General features: G+C 49.8%; 5 protein-coding genes across 5 annotated transcripts; 1 reads left to right on the top strand and 4 right to left on the bottom strand.

Annotated features, from left to right (window-relative positions):
- Positions 1-81: 81 nt before the first annotated feature.
- LTR84_011085 (uncharacterized protein) lies at positions 82-1,077 on the bottom strand (the record flags this gene model as incomplete). Its single annotated transcript, XM_064854618.1, has 1 exon — positions 82-1,077. The coding sequence occupies one exon, from the start codon at positions 1,075-1,077 to the stop codon at positions 82-84; it is 996 nt and encodes a 331-aa protein (XP_064709344.1).
- A 2,848-nt stretch (positions 1,078-3,925) lies between these two features.
- On the top strand, positions 3,926-4,783 carry LTR84_011084 (uncharacterized protein; the record flags this gene model as incomplete). Its single annotated transcript, XM_064854617.1, has 1 exon — positions 3,926-4,783. The coding sequence occupies one exon, from the start codon at positions 3,926-3,928 to the stop codon at positions 4,781-4,783; it is 858 nt and encodes a 285-aa protein (XP_064709343.1).
- Positions 4,784-5,091: 308 nt separating this feature from the next.
- Positions 5,092-6,066, bottom strand: LTR84_011083 (uncharacterized protein; the record flags this gene model as incomplete). The annotated part of the gene is made up of 1 exon (XM_064854616.1): positions 5,092-6,066. One exon carries the CDS (start codon positions 6,064-6,066, stop codon positions 5,092-5,094), a length of 975 nt encoding a protein of 324 aa, XP_064709342.1.
- Positions 6,067-8,363: 2,297 nt separating this feature from the next.
- Positions 8,364-9,346, bottom strand: LTR84_011082 (uncharacterized protein; the record flags this gene model as incomplete). Its single annotated transcript, XM_064854615.1, has 3 exons — positions 8,364-8,454; positions 8,508-9,222; positions 9,277-9,346. The coding sequence occupies 3 exons, from the start codon at positions 9,344-9,346 to the stop codon at positions 8,364-8,366; spliced, it is 876 nt and encodes a 291-aa protein (XP_064709341.1).
- A 2,385-nt stretch (positions 9,347-11,731) lies between these two features.
- Positions 11,732-16,274, bottom strand: LTR84_011081 (uncharacterized protein; the record flags this gene model as incomplete). The annotated part of the gene is made up of 4 exons (XM_064854614.1): positions 11,732-14,570; positions 14,622-14,731; positions 14,782-16,163; positions 16,232-16,274. 4 exons carry the CDS (start codon positions 16,272-16,274, stop codon positions 11,732-11,734), a joined length of 4,374 nt encoding a protein of 1,457 aa, XP_064709340.1.
- Between the last annotated feature and the right edge of the window lie 2,444 nt (positions 16,275-18,718).

Here is an 18,718-nt window from a genome sequence, read left to right as displayed (position 1 = left end):
GGCTAGGGTGTCTTGGGGACCCGAATGCCTACCTAGGTAATCAGAAAATAATATGTTAAAAGTCATATTATTGCACTCAGCTCAGAAAAACTTGCTGGCCAGACTCATGAGGCCTCCTGCACCACCTCCACCTCCTCCTTGTCCACCCTTCATATACATCTGCAATGCAAACTTTGCAGCTTGGTTGACCACAGACTGCTTGTCCGTACCGCTTTGGACATTTCCTTGGTCATTCTGTTTGTCGAAGATCTTGGATGCTTCCTGCATCGCCATTGCAATCATCTGAGATTGTGATCCAGAGCCTCCAGAGCCTCCAGAGCCTCCAGAGCCTCCAGCACCCCCCGAAAACATCTTCAGAGCTTGCATTGCCGCTCCTGCACCCAAGCTTGATGCATCATGTTGTTGATTACCGCCACCCTGCCCATAGACTTGCTCGTGACTTTGTTGCAGTCGCCCTGGATCGATGTCTTCGGCCTGGGCACTGTGTTTGTTGTTTCCAAGGAAGCTCAGAGCCGAAGAGAAAAGGTCAGAGTTGCCGGATCCTCCCCCATGCTGTTGACTGTGACGCAGGATTTCGGCTTGATCGAAGTCCGCCGAAGATCCACCATAACCTCCAGAAGAGCCACCACCGCCACCACTGTAACCTCCTGATTCGTAGCTTTGGTTCTGGCGTCCTTCATATCGACGTTCTTCACCGTAGCCACCTGTCGAGCCGCCGTACTCATTGTCATCTCTTCGTTCATGACGGCGAGGCGGTTCATCGTCATACCCACTGCCTTGTTGGCGACCGCCATCGTCATCACGACCATGGCGTCTCTCTTGCTCACGACCCCCGGAGTACTCCTCATTGCGACCTCCGCCTTGTCTCCCATAACCCTCACTGCGCCCGTTGTCATCATATCGTTGGCCCTGGCGGCCTTGTTGGTCGTCATCGTATCGTTGACCCTGGCGGCCTTGTTGTTCGTCATCATATCGTTGACTCTGATCATAGTAGTTGTCGCCTCTACTTCCGCCGCCTCCATACTCTCGATCATCGGATCGGCTGTTGCCTCCCCGGCGGTCCCCGTCGTAAGACATGTTGTTGATGGAGTGAGATGTCTGTGTCCTAACTACGGGATTTTAATAGTCAAAATGGGAGCTAACGACTCAAGCTTTCACTTAAAGCACGCGATTCGATTGTTCGACTGAGTGCTATGTGCTTAATTATCTACCCATGTAGTTTGTTGCGAGATATTGTCCAGCTCGACTGGGGGGCCACGTAACCGCAGCGATTATGACATCATGGAAAACGAGTTCATCGAATAACCTAGTGTGGTTAGTGGTATATCTGGCCACCTTGCGAGAAATCACACTTCAGTTCAAAACTGGTGTCCTAATAGCTTCAAGAACCTTCTTCCGAGCTTACCCAACTTCGACCACTGAGCAGTGTCTAATCAGCCTGGCTAGCCTTGCGTCAATCAGGAAAATACATTATATTCGAGTTGACCGTCATTTGAAGACCCTCCATCAACCCCGAGCCTGCTGCTACCAGATACTGTAGAATGAGACAGGTCGAAGGAATGTGTTGCATGACTCGGAAGCAATTCATGTGGCACGATACTGACAGATACTGTAAATGCCAGGTGTCGAAGATTTTCCGTAAATTCTTCGGGCAGGATTTACCCTGGTGTATCAAATAAGTGGTGGACCTCAAATCTGTTTATCCTCGTTCACCAGAAGCAAGCCAGAGAGTAATACTTAAGTTCGCACTTTGTGAGGGTTTCTGGCGGAGGATTCATGGGTCCCCGCCAATATATGCTCTCCGCTCTTGTTGCGCCTTCAACTCCTGTTCACGATGCAACCTTTCTTCCCTTCGAGTCCAATACAACCACGCAGCAATTGTGGCTGCAGTCAACGGTACTGTGCATGCCCAGTAAATCCAAAAGCGATCATTCAGCACAGAACTGTTCGTGCGGGCGTCCCAGTCGAACAACGTGGTCGAGAAGAGAGACGAGATAAATGTCCCAGGTAGGAAGACCACTGTGACCGCAGCCAAAGTCTTCATCGACGTCGAGTCGTGTTTGCTAGCAGTTGCAATCGTTCTGGAATCCTTTGCAAGGGAAATGGATACTTGGGTGTCTTTCTGTGTGATAAGATTGAAGAGCTGTCCGTTATCATCAATGATCTGCGAAAGTAAGTCAGTGGATATTATGACTGACCGCTGTCAATTGATTCTGGACTCTTGCGGTCAAGATATCGATCAAAATTGATTGTACTTCATTTTGCTGCAACAGCAAATCAATTCGGGAGGATACAAAGTTAATTTGATGCTGCTCAAGTCCGTTCACAGCACTGATCTGCGCGGTAGTACGTTTTTCGAACGAGGTCAAAATGCATCTTGCCAACCTATTTAGCCTTCGATTGGCCGCAAGCGATGCTGCATAGCCGCTTGCTGCCGCAGAAATGGCTGAGTAGCTACCGTCAGCCGGCTGAAAGCGGTGCAGGTTCCAGATTTTGAAGCCAGTTCTATGTTCAATCCCAGCTATCAATGCACTCGTCGAGTGAAGCCTCGAAGCAATTGCAACTTCAAACGCGAGAGCTGTGCAGAGATTGAGGAAAAAGGGATGGTATGCCGAAGCACGTTGTTGTATAATAGCATTTTGCAAGAAGGGTAAAACTCGATGACCTGCCCAATAGATGCCTTGAATTGCCCCTATACCACTGTTAAATTTGTGAAACTGTGCGAAGTGGTCATCAATGTTGAATGCCGTATATGTCCAATTTGTATTTTCATCGCTATCGGAGACCTAAACAAAGGTCTGCACTAAAGATTGCCCGTACGCGACTATGTCTTGAAGATCGAATCTCGTGACAATAGTATCGAAATTGTCCCTGCTTATGTCTAGACGTCCGCGCTCAGACCTAATCTCGCAGTCCAGGTGCACTTGTAAGAGCTGAAGCATGACCATCCGGTTACAGCTGGATGTGCCTGCAGACACCCAAGCATCCTTCTCTGCTCCGTGGAGCCTAAGGATACTCCATTGCACTGGACCACCTGTCCGATCGCGACTTAACTCAATCACAGTGATCTCGTCGTTGTTGTCGTCAAAAACGAGATCTGCTGTGGGAGATTACACTCTCGGTAGCAGCGGACCAGATCATCCATCATAGAACCTTTCTGGAGAAGGTAAGTGCCCTTATATTGAACCAGCCTGGTCTACGATTCCAGGAACCACAATCTTCCGGGAAGTTTGGAACTGACAAGGTCGGACGTCGACCGCTAAAACAAAATTAACAATTAACTATATGTGTTATCGAAAGAGGAGGCTAGCAGCGAGGATGAGGGCCATCTTCGAGAGCAGAAACTTGTCGTCCCCCACCCACGACTTTCATCCACTCGTATACCAGTAGGACGCTCAAGTTGGGAACCGGTTTCTTCTGCCACTGCTCATTAAGAGCGCCTCTGGCCGCCATATTCCTGCAGGGTCACGCTTGACTGCCCAGCTGGCTTACGGGGTACAGGCGATGGATCGGTCTGGACTTTGGGCAGATTACCGAGTAAATGTACGGAACGAAGTAACTGTATCCACGAATACCTACCTTGGTAGGTATCTTTTAAGAGCCCTGCAGGACACCCGGTTCGCACTTAACCAACTGCCAGTGTGTGTAAACCACCGCCAAAGATCATAACGAGGGGCCCTCGAGGCAATATGTACGCCCCCTGACCCCGTCCCCACGTTTATCCCCCAAAGCCCCTGGAAACTCCGAGGCCGACCAGCCGAGGCCGAGCTCGGAAGCCGACCCTGGCGGGCACTACATGACGTTGGACGAAATTTCTTGCCGCCACCACTGCACGCCTTGTCATGTTGGCTCGCTTCTACTTATACAAGATATAGATCTCTCTACAACGCGTATCTCACCCCAACATACAAAATCTCGCGTCTAAATGGCAGTAAATGCGCCTACAAGACAGGCACTTCGACACCTGCGCCGCCTGTGTCAATCAAGCGACCACATCGCCGCAACCAGTTCATCCAACATTGGGTCAACAATCCGCACCAAAAGTCAACTCCGTGGCTTCATCGCTACAACTTCGCACGTCGACAATCCCAGACGCCGACCATGTCAAAATACCAATCGGACATATAGCACGAGCCACAGAACCTTTCAGCCTCAGCCTTCGTCTTCAACAACCACCACCTCCACCACCGACCAGGCGCCCGACCCACCATCTCAATCTCTCCCGGACATCACCAACTTCTACACTCTATTCCCCAAGACTCTGCCCTCCGGCCCACCCCCATCGGGCTCTTTTGCGATCCCACTTCCCGCCCTGAAGCGGGAGTTCCTCCAGCTACAATCCCTACACCACCCGGACAAATACACTGCGTCGCCTGGCGGGCACTCTAAATCCCTCGCGCTGTCGTCCCTACTCAATAGCGCGTACAAGACCCTCAGCGACCCTCTGCTCCGCGCTCGCTATCTCCTGGAACATACCTACAACATCGACATCACCAGTGAAGACAACTCGATACACAGAGGCGTCACTGATCAAGCCACGCTGATGGAGGTCATGGAGGCCCAGGAACAGATCGAAGAGGCACAGACTCAAGAACAGATTGACGCTTTGAAACATGAGAACCGTACAAGAATACAGGATGCCGAAGGTAATCTGGGCCGCGCCTTTGAGACAGAAGATATTCACACCGCGAAGACCGAATGCGTCAGACTGAATTATTGGCGAACGCTACAGCAAGGCCTGGACGATTGGGAGCCAGGTAAAGAAGTCAGACTAATTCATTGAACGCAATATATCGGCGTAATCAATAAGATGTTGTGGCCCATGGAGTTGGATGAACCGCGCCCACCACACATGGCTCCGTCCAAACTTATATTTGTAGGATACTTGACAGAAATGCACCAGCTATCTAGATACCCAGGTTTACCATCGTCCTCCTGTTGGACCGATCTATCTATACTGAAGTCATCGACATAACATATGTAATAGCATTATACACTTAAGCAGGTCATCATATCAACATCGACTGCACGGCGCCGCCTTTTGTTCTTCCTCGAGATGTCGCAGACAGCGACATCTGTTTCGCTCCAACTTCAACCGGTGATCACTCCTCTCTGCATTCCAAAATTAAGACTGGACACTCGCTTCAGAAAGTCAAGGCCTCCCTCGAATTCGTTTACACTGTTCACCGATTGGTTTCTCATATGTGCTGAAAGAATGGATATGTCGGGCATCAGTTTCCACTTGATTCCATCTGTCGAAGTGTTGGCCATGTCTTCCTTCCGTTTTGCATCGACCGGGATCGTGTTTGTCGTCCCGTTCTTGGGCAGTAAGAGCTCTTTCTTCGAACCATTGTCTGGCGAATCTTTCTGCTTCGAAAGATATTTCTCATATCTTGTGGCTTCCTTCTTCATCTCGGTCGCAACCAGATCGCCCCATTTGTTTTTCTGGCTTTGTGGAAAATTCAGGCTGATGGAGAATATCTCGCGATCAGGGTCCTCGAGCATTGGACTGCGCCCTTGCAGGTGCTTGGACAAAACCAATCGATCGAGACCACAGAAGTTCTCGGTGTAGCCCCATGGTCTGAAATGGACTCCTTCCTGCATGAAGAAGTTGACACCAAACTGAGTCCAAGTGTGTTCATATTCCTGATCTAGAGAGAAATAGACGTCGGAGAAGATGTTGCATAACCAATCCGGAACATGAAGAACATTCTCAAGACGAATGGTGTGGCTTTCTTTACTGCCAGCTGCTCGGCGGATCTTGATCTCGACTGATCCAATTCCATGGACAGCAATTCGACGTTGATCAGAGACAGTGAGGACATATGATTTGAAGGAAACATATGTTTTAAAGGAAGCTCGATCGATTGCCACGTGTGTGTTTGAAGCGGTCGAGAAGATCCAATCATGACATTGAGACTTCTTTGACTTCTTGATGGGAATCGGGTAAGACGAGAGGCGACGGTGCCTGAGGGCGGATAGAGTCGACTCCGACCTGGAAAAGTAGGAGCTTGGTTGGAAGGTAGAATGTGGCAAATCTCCTCGTGGATTCAGCATTGCTTCCATTGCAGTGCAAGCGACGATGGCCCACTCGCAAAGGTTCAAGTGGATGACCCAGAGGACACAACGCAAGGAAATAGAAATGTCAAAATAGCTGTCGCCAAACGAGTGGACCAGGCCGTTAGCCAATTTGACTAATCGACCTTCGGAAGGGGAAAACGAGTGACTGGGAATGTTTGAGCCGACCTTGTTCACGACCTGAGATGAAGTATGAGTTAAGGGAAGACTCCAGTCAGACCCCGCGGTGAGCACTTAAGGAAGGCAGACTCAAAACGCCTCGTGGTCGTTACTGCACTGGACATGTCGGTGATGTTTGCAACTTCTCCAAGAGTCGAAGTAGTCTTGGATTCATTTATATGAACTTCCAAAGGCAGGGACGAACAAGTCACAAGCAAAGACTCCATCCGACCATTGGGGTAAGCCTTCGAGTTTTACTCGTCCCGAATATCCACAACAGTCATTTCCTTCTCGAATCTACAATACTTAGACTCCAAGATGGATCAACAACTCTATGCATTGTTCAATATGTGAGCTTCCACGGATTGACAGAATTTCCATGGAACTCATGTTCACAGTCTGTTGCCTCAAAGGTCAGACTTGTAACCAACTCACCAGCACTAGGCTGAGGAGTCAACGCACAGAACCGAACGCAGTCCCAAACGATGATCATACATTCTGAAAAGATCTTACCGAAACTGGTGGTCATTCCTCTAGCCCAGAGAATCACCATCTCTGAATATGAGGAACCGCCCCGTCATTGCATTGGCATGTCATTCCAAGCCGAGAAGTCATGCAAGAATGCATACTCATAAAGGATACAAACACGAGTACCTCCGGCCTACTATAAAAGCATGCGCCAATATAAATACAATGCCATGGACATACCATCCTCAGAATCTCAGACAACAGTTCACAAAGCTAAAACAATTGCCCATTCAAACAGCAGACCCAATAATTCAACTCTCGTCTCACACCTCGACCATACACTCTTTACAGCAATAAGCCCAAGAGACACCAATCAAACCATGGCTGAAAGTAGAGGACCACCACCACCTCGAAACGACCCGAATGGAGCAGGCCCGTCGGGATCACCTCGAGGAAGATCTCCAGCCCCCCCCGCCGAGAGGAGGAGGCTCACGCGGAGGTTCAAGTAGTGGAACTTCCACTCCCGGAAATGGTGGACAACCACCGGCACCGCCCTCATCACCAGTCTAAGGGCTAGATGAGCGGGGGATGCGTCTTCACTCGTCCTGGCGTGGATATGCATATGAACAGTCATCGAGACTGTGCCTCCATACAAGTCAAGTGTGCTCGGGAGTGTTTCTTGGACGTCGATGGCATTCTGCAACCGGGTGCTGGGGGAGTTTGGATGAGTGGAGGAAGAGGAGTTTCGGTGTTATTTGTTGCACGGTGTGGAGGTCGGTTCAAGTTTTAGGCTTCAGGGCATACAGGTCCGCCATGCTGGCGACGTCTGCTCCAATTGATAGACTAAGTTAGACCGCTACAACGCACGATACCAAATCAATCAAGTCCATCTTAGCAAAGCCAGACCAAGTCATGTCAATCATACGTATCACTTCCCACTCACCACATCGCATCGGACCATAATGTTATTCACAAATAATGGCCAAATGAATAAATGAACACTTTTCAGGCTCAGAAGGATTCTCAAACTTAGGTACGTTGGACGGAACCGATGAACTAAAGTAATCGGGGAACAGACTGTTTCAATGGGATGGGTTCAATGCTTTAAGCTATGCATGCCTAAAATATTGCTGCTGCTGTTCTCCCCCCTCTCTCCTTTCTCCCTCTGCCCACAATGTTCGACCCTGAGCCGCAACAGTCCGTTCTGGCACAGTGGCAAAGAAAGTACCAGCACTCATATGACTCTGAAAAGCGTGACTCAATTCCGGCATTGAGCTCCCAGACCTGAATCGGCCTACAATATCTCGTGCCGTCATCGAGGTGTGACACCTTACACCACCATTCATCCATTCATCCATGCTGTCCTCCAAAGTAAAAATCTCGTTGTGTTGTATCATGCAATACTCTGCGAATGTAAGAATGGTCATGATGTAAAAGACTGGTTCGTAAAAATCCGACCACAACATTTATGCTCCTATACGTGCCGCAATGTGCTGGCCGTCGTCTGCTGCGTTGTGAAAACCGACAAGTAAGAAAAATGCTCGAGTTCTTGACAAAGGAAATGAGACCTCAACAGGGGAGATCATGTGACAAGTCTTGTTCGCAACACCCTCAGTCAGCTCAAGAGGTTGGAGCCGAGTATGAGTATGCTGGAATTGTTAACGAGTACCATTGACAGAGCGTTCGGGTAAGGTCTTTGGGACGGGCGGTTCGTCGTCCTCATCTTCGACGTCCATTTTTTCAGGATGCCTAGATTCCTCATTAGCTATTGATCGATTCCTCCTCGAGTTTGAGGGACCTACCCAAGAAGGCTTTTAATATCCCTCATTTCATAATGCTTCTTGCGGTGCTCTTCAAACTCCCTATGCTTTTCTTGATCTTCATTGGTTGGCATTCCCACCTGCTCGTCAGGAGCGGTTCCATCGCTACCTTCACTGACACTAACGTGTTTCTCCTTGCTGCTTTCCCGGGAGAGACTGGTGCTTCGGACAATTCGATCGTTTTCGACACCGGTTCCACTGCTCAGATCCTCCTCAGGCTCACCCAATTCAAGGCCAGGAATATCGGATTCACGAGACCTCTTTTCTGGTTTGTTCTTGGCAAGATCCACCTCATCGACATTAACGTAACGAGGATCAATTGCGACGTCTTCTTCTACATCCTCCATGGCATCACCATATTGGAAGGGAGTCTTGGGTTCTGTGATTTTCATGCGTCCACCTGATTCTTGTTCCGCCAGGTAGAGATTGGCCTCATCCCACTTCAATCGCATTTTGTCCGGATCATCGTCCTGATTGGCGGCTACGACAGAAGAATGCCGTCGAGAGGCGGAAGCTCTTCGAGCGGCAGATGAAGAACGGCGGTGGCCTGCATTTTGTAGGGTGTTTTGGAGAACCAGCTCTCGTTCTTCCTGTGGATTCAGACTAGCTGATGGTGGAAGGGGAGGGTCCTCCTTGGTGGGGGAACCCGAATCCGGTCTTCCGCTGGCTGATGAGAAGGAGGGATTTTTTAGGATGCCTGTAGATGAGATTAGGGATGGACTAGATGAAGGGAATGTAGAGGGAAACAAACCTTTAGGTCGAGCATTGCCTGAGCTTGGGTGGTGTAGAGGAGGGGGGGAGTGATGTACTTCGACCGGCATGTTGACAAAGAGTTATGACGATCAGGTTGTTGATTATCAGATGATGGAGGGCGATGGTGATGTTGAAGAAGCAGAAAGGATGATGGTGAATTGGAGAGATGTAGTCAATGTGGGTTGTCTTGAGAGGTGCTTGAGCAGCAAAGTGGGCTGTTGGACCGTCGACTGCTGTAGCCAATGTCGAATGTTCACGAAGCGGCGGAGGGAAGTTGATGTCGATCTGTCAGGTCAACATGTAAGAGTGGATTCGGTGGAAGAGGTATCCGCAAATGGTGAATCGTACCAAGTTGTGGTCGACCAGGGGGATGGTGAGAAAGCAAGGACCAAGATGGGTGAGTGTCGGTAGCAGAAGCAGCGTGGTTGTGTTAAGGGTCGGGAAGCATGTGCAAAGGCCAAAGTTTAAAGTGGTGGAGGGGATGCCAGGCGATGGCAGTGGTACATACCTCGTACTCGTAACGACAAAGTCACACACGGGTAGATGACGATGTGGTGGCAATGGATGAGGTTGAAGATATGGTTCAGAATGGAAGAGACAATGGATGCTTGATTAAACAGATAACTGTGATCAGCAGTCCAGTCGCTGATTGCTTATGCTGGATTCTACGTAGGTACCTACAGTAGGAAGGTGCTCGTAGGATCTCAAAGATTTGTTAAGCCGGCTGACCTCTGAAGCCTGAAGCCTGAGCCTGATGCCACTGCCCCCGCCAACGCAGCATCTGTGTGCACCTGCCAGTGCCCTGACGTTTGGTGCTCGGGAAACTCCCATTTGCCCGCTTAGCACTTGGAGTTGGAGCAGACGGACGTCATCCCTTCCGCCCCACCACTAGCTCAGGATCACAGGTGGTGCCTACGAGTACTCGTACCTACCTAGATGCCTAGTCACTATCACCGACAGTATCCTTCTAGGTACCTGTTTTAGGTATCTCGTTAGTTAGAGAGGCCGTTGATCTCTGACCTGCACACAGACCATGACCGTAGCCCCAATGGGAGACGTCTTCGCTGGCAAGAGGTAAGGGCTTGTTGTCATTTCCTTATTCTACAGTACCATCCGCTCCTATCCCGGCAGTATTCTGTTGATCGTGTATACCTAAGTACATATGATGGACTTGCTGTATCACCTTGACCTCAACAGCAGAACAAGTGTAGGGACGTGACATGAGATTTGGTTCGCACGCCGTTTCTGCTCCACTTACTACACGAGACCTTGCTCAGATTTGCCATTCCCTCGTCTGCGGTAACCCATCAAGTACCTTCGGTAGTATCTAGAAAAGTTCTTTTCTCTCCACCCAGATCTCGTCTCCTCTACTGAGCCGATCCCTTGTATCATGTATCCTGTATCATGCATCATGCAAACTGCTGTGCAACGCACCCAACCCACCGGCCTGCCTACCAGCAGTGACCAGCACATTTGAACCAAACGGCTAGGTACCTGAGGTAGGTAGCTAGGTAGTTGGGTCGGACAATTCCTGACGCAACCAGCGTGTCAGAACTCATCTACATCATGATAGCCCTGCAGTGCCACGACTTCAAGTCCGATCAGGTAGGACTGCATTATTTATTGTGTCATGTCCGCCCCATGTGGACCAATAAGAAAAAAAAGAAGAAACTGGCAAAAAACTGCGCACCAGAGATTTTTTTTCCCCATCCAGTCTGTGAGCGCACCATACCGCAGACGAGAAATACACGCCTTTCTTGAGTGGGCTTGGAAGCCCGAGATCCAAAGTCACTGTAGCCGACGAGAACGGTTTGTGTGTGTTTTCCTTTTTCTCCTTTTCAGGACCGGCCTCGGGCCTTGGGGAGGTGTTACAAAGTACACCGACCACTCTCTGTTCAACACATGGCCAGCAGTGTCTCGAGCGACGACGACCCAGAAGAAAACAGTTACCAGACTGTGTTTGCTTTGAAAAATCGCCACCTGGATTTTGCTGGTGTGCTCAGCTTATAGGCTGTTTGATGGCTTGACTTACATACACGAAAGGTAGTGGTAGTGGTAGTAGTGGTGGTAGTAGTAGTAGTATTTCTTTCACCATGGTTGGTATCACTCCAATCCTTATCTCCCGTCCACCGCCCGTGCATCGCATAGCATCGCATCGCATCGAAAAGCAATATGCCTCCCAGACTACATAGAGTACCAGGTACACGTGTTGGTATCGCATCGCTCGAATTCCACGTCACAACACATTCTTCTTACACGTCCAATCAGCCCAAACTCTCGACTCCCAACTCCAAAAATATCCCGTGGTCCCGTCCCCGTTCCCAAACCTATCCTTGACAAGAAAATACCATTCGCCATGTCCAAATTCTGGTGGCAGGAGTAATGCAGACTCCGTACGGAGGGGTTTCCTTGCCGGTCTCGTTATACATGCACACATCCGTCCATTTTGCGTCTCATCGACCTGGACGACCTGCCTGCCACTCGTTTAATTTCATCTTGGCCACCGTATCGCCGTTGTTGGCTGCCAGTTGCATCCAGTACAGAGCAAGATCCAAGGCTTGACTGCTATGCCCTGCTGCTCCGTCACTTTGTTCGGTTGACATCATCCCGCCTTTGAAGACGTCCTTTTCCCGTGCCAGTGGCATAGTCACGATGGGTGTGCTCTCCGGGGACGTCAAGTATAGACTGGCCAGTTCTCGTTGGGCGATGGCATTCTCCTCCCGCGCGGCGATCATCCAGTATTCTGCTGCTTTAATAATAGCCGTCTCTTTCTCTCCTTCGCCAACCATTGGGTTTTTGCTCGAGTTCTTGACCACGATACTATCAGCCACATCAACCATTCCACAACAGATCTCATCCTTCCATGCCAAAGCCGCCACTCCAACATGGTAAAATGCTCGTCCTGTTTCAGTATTGCCTATCGTTTGTGAAGACACGAACGCTGAGATGTATTGGAGGTCTCGGAAGATCGTCCGTGGACCCAACACGTGCAAGAGCCGCTTCAAGAATTTTGCTGTTTCCAACTCCTCGGTGCTTTGAGTGTTGGCATCACCGATCCTAGCTGTGGCTTTCTTGAATGATCGCTCCAGATTAGTGCTCAAGACACTTGGATTCAGACTTCGACGGCGTGGAACCTCTCCCCACTCCCCATCAAATTCTGGCTTGACGGCCAATGATCTCTGGAACGTCAACGCCAGTTGTCGGAAATCCCATACTGCTTTCAGCTTGAGGTTTGGATCCACCTGCTGACGGATTCTTGCCAATATGTCTTCGAACGCCTGTCGATATGTGAACTTGGTCGGATCCGCCGGCTCATTTTCATCATTAAGAATGGCCTCGATCGGGTCCGAAAAACTGGCGTGAGCTGCTTTGGTGGCTGGTGCGGTGCTTTGACTTCTTTTCCTTGTTTGTCCTGTAGTTCGGCCTTTCGTTCGCTTAGCGTTGCTCAACGGTTCCGGCTCAGCCATCAGAGTAGCCATGACTGCCCTCTGCCTAAGTCGGTCCCTCACACATTGCCTAGCTCTCACCGTACTCAGCCAAGCGTCAGTCTCACTGCCAAGGCTCCAGACAAGACAACCAAGGTCTGATAGTAACAGGCAGGTAAGCTTCTCTTTGAGACTCTCTAGAAATTGCGACTTTCCCACACCGTGATCGATTGACCGTCCTAAGCTAACTCCCTCAAAGGCAGAAGCAGGGCGCGATCGGGACGAGATGGACGTAACGGATCTAGTATTCGATTGTGGGGGTGAAAATATGGTGTTTCCCGTGTCGAATGAAGTGACAGTGGGTGCACGACCGGGCGAGCTGATCATAGATGAAAAATCACTCTGTGCCCGACTCGATGACTGGCTGTAGAGCGACGAACGATGGTTCAGCAATCCAAGTTGGGTTGAGAAAGGATTTGACGAGGAAAGAGGCTCGCTCATCACGCTGGGCGCTCGGGTACTTGGTTGTGCACTGTAGAATACACTCGTCTGTTCATCGTAAAGTGCTGTCTCCCGCGCGAAGAGCTTACTCACCGACAGCACAGGGGTCTTGCGAAGGGAAATCGTTTCACCTACCAGCTCATCTGTGGCTGTTATGATCATCATACAGAAGCGGTGGATTCTCTCTTCACCCTTGCAGAAATTGTCCACCCGCGCCTGCTCGAGCCATTGCTTCGTCAGCTTGATCTGGTCGTCGGATAGTTTTCTGGGCCCGCCATACTTTTTGCGTGCTTTGAGAATAGACATGGTATCTTCTAGAGGCTTATCGAGAAATGATGATGTCGAGGTCCCTGAGGTACTAGGTCGACTCAGACCTGTCGGCTCTCTTCCCTCTCCTTGGAATATAGATGTCCAGAGGTTCGAGCTTTCCATATTACTCAAAGCAGTCGAGACGAGCTTTGCCGCTGCGTATTCTTTTGAAAGCACAACATCCACAGCGTACCAGGTCTTGACTCGGAGGTTATCAACCCCCTCCATCAAAGCTGTCAATCTGGCACGAGCTGTCGCAAAGGATGATTCCAAGATTGCGACTTCCTCTTCCAATTGAATGATGTCTTTTGAAATTCGAGTATCAGAGTCTTTTAGCGTGCTAACCATCGGTGCAAGGACTTTTGTATCGTCTCCCGTCAGGCAAGTAATCGGGTAACGTGATTGCAAAAATTCTTGTGCTGTGTACCAATACATTGCTCTGACGCTGTCCGCTTTGACTTGAGCAATGTTCTGCTCCTTCGCGAACTTTTGAGACAAAGAATACTCCAGGTTCGTTATATGTGTCATCGTACACTGATCTGCAATCGTCAGCCCCTCCACTAGACTGACTGCAGCCTCCTGGGCAGTGTCGAGGTCTTTGAGAAGATCCAACGCTTTGTACGGAGTATCGCAAGAATCTTCAAGCTCCTGAAGATGACCCGTGGCAGAGACCGTTAGTGTGACCCAGTTTTCTTCACAGGGGTGAAGGTTTTTGGACGACTGTCCAGGCTCCATGTTGGCAAGAAGGACTTGACGGAGCTGATCAAACCGGCCACTGGTACGCGAAGTCGTGTATTGCATGCTGAAAGCTGAATGTGATGAACTGAGGAATGAGTCCCAGGTGCTCGAAGTGTGGATGTATTGTGGGCTCAACCCGTCCAGGACGTGAGTAATGTCTGCCGCACAGATTGACAGATATGATGCGGAGTATGACGAGTTGCCGGATTTCGATGAACCCACAATATCATAGGGATTGGGGTATTGATCATTTGCATGGATTTGATCGATAAGTAGGTCCATATAATAGTGAACTGCAGGATCAACCGGTTGAGATTGTCTGTAACACTTATCAGGGGCTGCAAACCATGAACATACGGGACTTGCCTACACTGGAGCATAGACTTCCCCTGCCTGACTGGAAGTCCGATCATAGAGACGGTGTAGGAGTGATTCTCGCTTTTTATCACTAATATGGAACTGGAGCAGCATTCTCTCGTCCTTTTTGCAATTAGCTTTGGAGGTTGTACAAACGTGGGGACGTATGATACCTCAGGAAACTCAATGGCAATACGCAAGAAGTCCCTCATGAACCATTTGAAAATGAAGTCCCCTCGAAATCTTAACTGGAGTTCTTCAGTAGGAAGCTTGGACATTATAGCACGACCGAGATGGAGTGCACCAGGAGGAATCCCGTCATCGCGAGTTAGTAGTAATAAAAGGTCTTTGACTGCGTTATCGAAGAATTCTTGCGCCTGTGGTGTGCCAAATGTGTCGAAATTGCCAACGAATCCGAAGTGAGATGTTGAAGCCGAACTTTCAGGTCGGTCCAAAAGAAAAGTACCTTCCTGCAAAATCTTCATCAGAAACAACTCTAGACGATCTTTGATTTGCCATTGGTAGAGTGAGGCAAAGGCGAATAAAACATGGCTTATTATCGCATGGTAGGCGGGTTCAGCCTCCATTATCAGACTGGCGCAAATCGAAGACCATGTCGATATCCGCAATTGACTCTCATTACTTCCTACATCATCGTTCGTACCATAGATGTTGTGAAGAAGAAATGAAAGGGGGTTAGACCTCTCAAAGGATGAAGCATATTCTTCGAGCTCTTTCGAGTAAGCTTGAACTCGCATTCGTTGAGAATGCCGTCCTCGATTTTGTGACAGCGATGACAACACAGATTCCGGTAGCTTTGAAAACCTTGGGAAAGTAGACAATGCGGAAATTTGAGCCGGAGACATGGCCTTAAACTTCTCGACCAGAAACCTTGGATTGGCCCGCAGAGTCGAGATAAGTTCCAGGCAGTCCACACGATTTGCTTGTTGCAGTCTGGAAAGAAATGAGCCCTGCTCCCCCAAACCCCGCGAGGATGGCAAGTTCAAAGCCTGAGATTCATGAGTCCATTGGGAGAGGCACAGGTCAACCAAATCCTGCATATGCTGGTGCACTCGAGAGAAACCCGAGGTATCGCCCAGCGTTGATATTTGCACCAGTCCTACATGCGTCCAAGAGCCCACGTGGTGTAAGCGGGCACTTAATGCCACAGCATTTCGAAGATGCGTCCTTCTGCTAGATAAAATTCGTTTTCGATGTTCATGGTGTCTTCGCAACCTTAATTGTGCAGCAAACTCTTCAAAATGGAGGCGCATATGTGCAAATGGTAGCTCTCGTTTAGGCTCATTGGAGGAGATGTTCAAATTGCGCAGCGGCCCAGCTAAACCCGGCGAACCCCCCAAACTCAGTCTCCTGCGCTCCCAATCTGCCGGTGGGTCTGAAAGGTGAGGATGATAGTCTGAGGCATCTGCAATGGATGGTTGGACTTGTGGAGAAGCCTGGGAGGCTCCCTCTGAAATCCCAGGGCCTGACATAGATCCGGCATAGTACTTCGCATCGTGTTCGGGCGAGGTTGGATGGGAGGGTGAGGACCCTGCTATGGATAGAATTGAGTTAGAAAGCGAATAAGCGAGGGAGACTATACCACTCCATGGACTGACGTACCTTGACCATCCACGACACCAATAGCCCCAATTAGTGGTGTCATGCGCTGGCGAGGTCCATACCAAGTAGAGTCTGTCGTCGAGTCATAGACTGCCAGGGCGGTGTTGGAGGTGCTCAAGATGAAGGGCAGGTCGTTTCACATTGACAACTATGCGGACCGCGGTAGACCCCAGAGCAAGGCGCTTTCAGAGTGGCACCAGGATGAGAGAGGTGAGCAGGAGCAGGAAGGACAAGTGGTGGTTGGCGAGTTTGTGCTCGGCGAGGGGAGTATGCCAAAGTCGATCTTGTAGGGGCTGTGATTGCGATGCCAGAACAGCAACACGAAGTCGGTGCTGATGTTCCCTAGCAATTGGTGCTTCTAGTTCCAGTTGGGGCAATGCAGTGGGCAGTTGGCTGGAGCAAGACTCCAATGGTCCAGCGCAAGAGAGGAGAGGAAAGGAGAGGAGAGGAGAGTAGGGGGAAAGCAATGACCAGTGAGCAGCCTTCTAGACCTCGAGAGGACCGGTGACAATCGATAAGTATTGGTATGGATGGGATTTGTCGCCTATACTCGTCGGGATAGGTAAACGTACTCGCAAGGGCGAGTCACCGAGAATCACCAGATGCAGAATGCGGGGGATTCGGAACTTGGAAGTGGAAACCCTCGTTGAACCTCGACATTCAGAGACGGGCACCTGGCACCTGACAATTCAAAAGATTCAGAGCGGCACCGAGATTCCAATTGTTGATGGGTGCGCGGCGAGTGGTGTTTCGTTCAATCGTAGGCGTCTTCTCGACGATATCTAGATATGGCTCCGGTTCGTTGATTGAGGGAAACGCCTTCATCACGGGCGCGTAATGGGGGAAGTGAAGACGAAACAAACAGAGTATTCTTTTTTTTTTTTCATTCCAGACTATCCTTACAAGCTACTGTTGGAACACAGAGACCCTAGGTGGAAACCATCGAGTACAGAAAGCACAGCACAGCACATCGATGACTTGCAGTTGCAGGCTCCCTGACGACGTGCCAGCGAATGCATACACAGTTGCATTAGTAGAAGCTAAACAGGCTCGGGACAGAGTGGTAAGCTCCCGCCAGCTTGAAGACGATAGCCACTCACTGCATGCCCAAGGCGGTGTCAAGCCGCAACTCATCAATACACAATGTACCCTGGCCCACCAATAAGGAGGTTTCTCGACGAGAGAAATAGCGGTCCTTGCACGGCTTCAATCCCCGGATGACTACTACGACTACACAGGACATCGATCTGCGTGGCAAGAGTACCTCGGGCCTTGGGTGGTACAACAGAGCCAGCAAATCGCTTTGTATGTTGCTGTGTTTGCCACAGCATATCAGCTCTCTTGGGTTTCGAGACCAAAACGCGGTTGGGAGGGGGTTGCAAGTCTAATGGCAGTCGAACGTCTTCCCTTTAGACGCGTCTGAACCTAGCAGCCACCCCTCCACGGAAAAGAACCTCCATCTCCATCTCCATTCTCCATCGTCGGTTCATGATGATGCAGAACATTAATATTGGAACTTCGTCTGTCCGCCTGTGAGCCTCGGAAAAGAGGCCACGTCAAAGCCCTTGGGAAATCGAAAAACTGGTCTGCAGGCCATTCCCAACGTCTGAGTCGCTGGAACATGTCGCAGCCGAAAGATGATCAAACCATGTGTCGCTTGTAACCTCACCGACACGCCACTCTTTGCATCTTCCTGGACCCACGACATCGCGCGTGATGCGCTGGCAAATGCAATGCACCAGACTTCCGAAAACCTTGGTTCTGCTCACCACTACATTCTGAAACACCTTTTCAGCACTGTCGTGCAGGTACCGATTTTTACTACGAGGACAGCCTGTGCGGTGGCCAACTCTTGGTTCAGCTTGTCCATTTACCCATGTTTATTGGTCCGGGTGAGTTCTCGTCCTCTCTGCACGACATCCTATAAGCAGATGAAATGTCTCTCTGGTTCACAATTCCTATCTATCGCTCTGAAACAATGCTTGGTCCGCACATTACTTCTGGCCGTTCCCGGAATTTCTTTCGTGAGACAGCTTGGGGCTGAGAATGCGGCAAAATTGAATGATAGGAGTATCTGCACCAGAGACCTCTTTTCATCACGCCTCGCCTCTGAATGACCCAGCTGCCGACTAATTCTATCATGCGGCTTTTGATGCTTTCGGGCTCAGATGATCCAGTCGCATTATCAAGAGGCTTCATCAAAGACATGTCGAAACTCAATCTGTCCAACTCACCATCAGAATCGAGCGTTGATTGGTCTAAACATTCCTCGCAACATCTTCCTACAATCCTCACAACCTGAATGATCGTGGAGCGACATCAACTTATCAAGTACTTTTAGTTTCGCATGGACTTTCTCCTTGTGAAGTCACCATTCATTCGCCTCGAGCACGAACATCTGCGAAAAGCTGTATGTACTGGTGCTCATTTCGATTTCCCAAGTCCTGACCAGGTACTTGTTTTCTTGTCTCTTCTCTTTTCATGCAT

This window comes from Exophiala bonariae (assembly GCF_035927105.1).
Source record: "Exophiala bonariae strain CCFEE 5792 chromosome Unknown scaffold_5, whole genome shotgun sequence".
NCBI lineage: Eukaryota > Fungi > Ascomycota > Eurotiomycetes > Chaetothyriales > Herpotrichiellaceae > Exophiala > Exophiala bonariae.
Note: the sequence above shows the minus strand (reverse complement) of the source record. Positions and strands in the feature narration are given on the sequence as shown.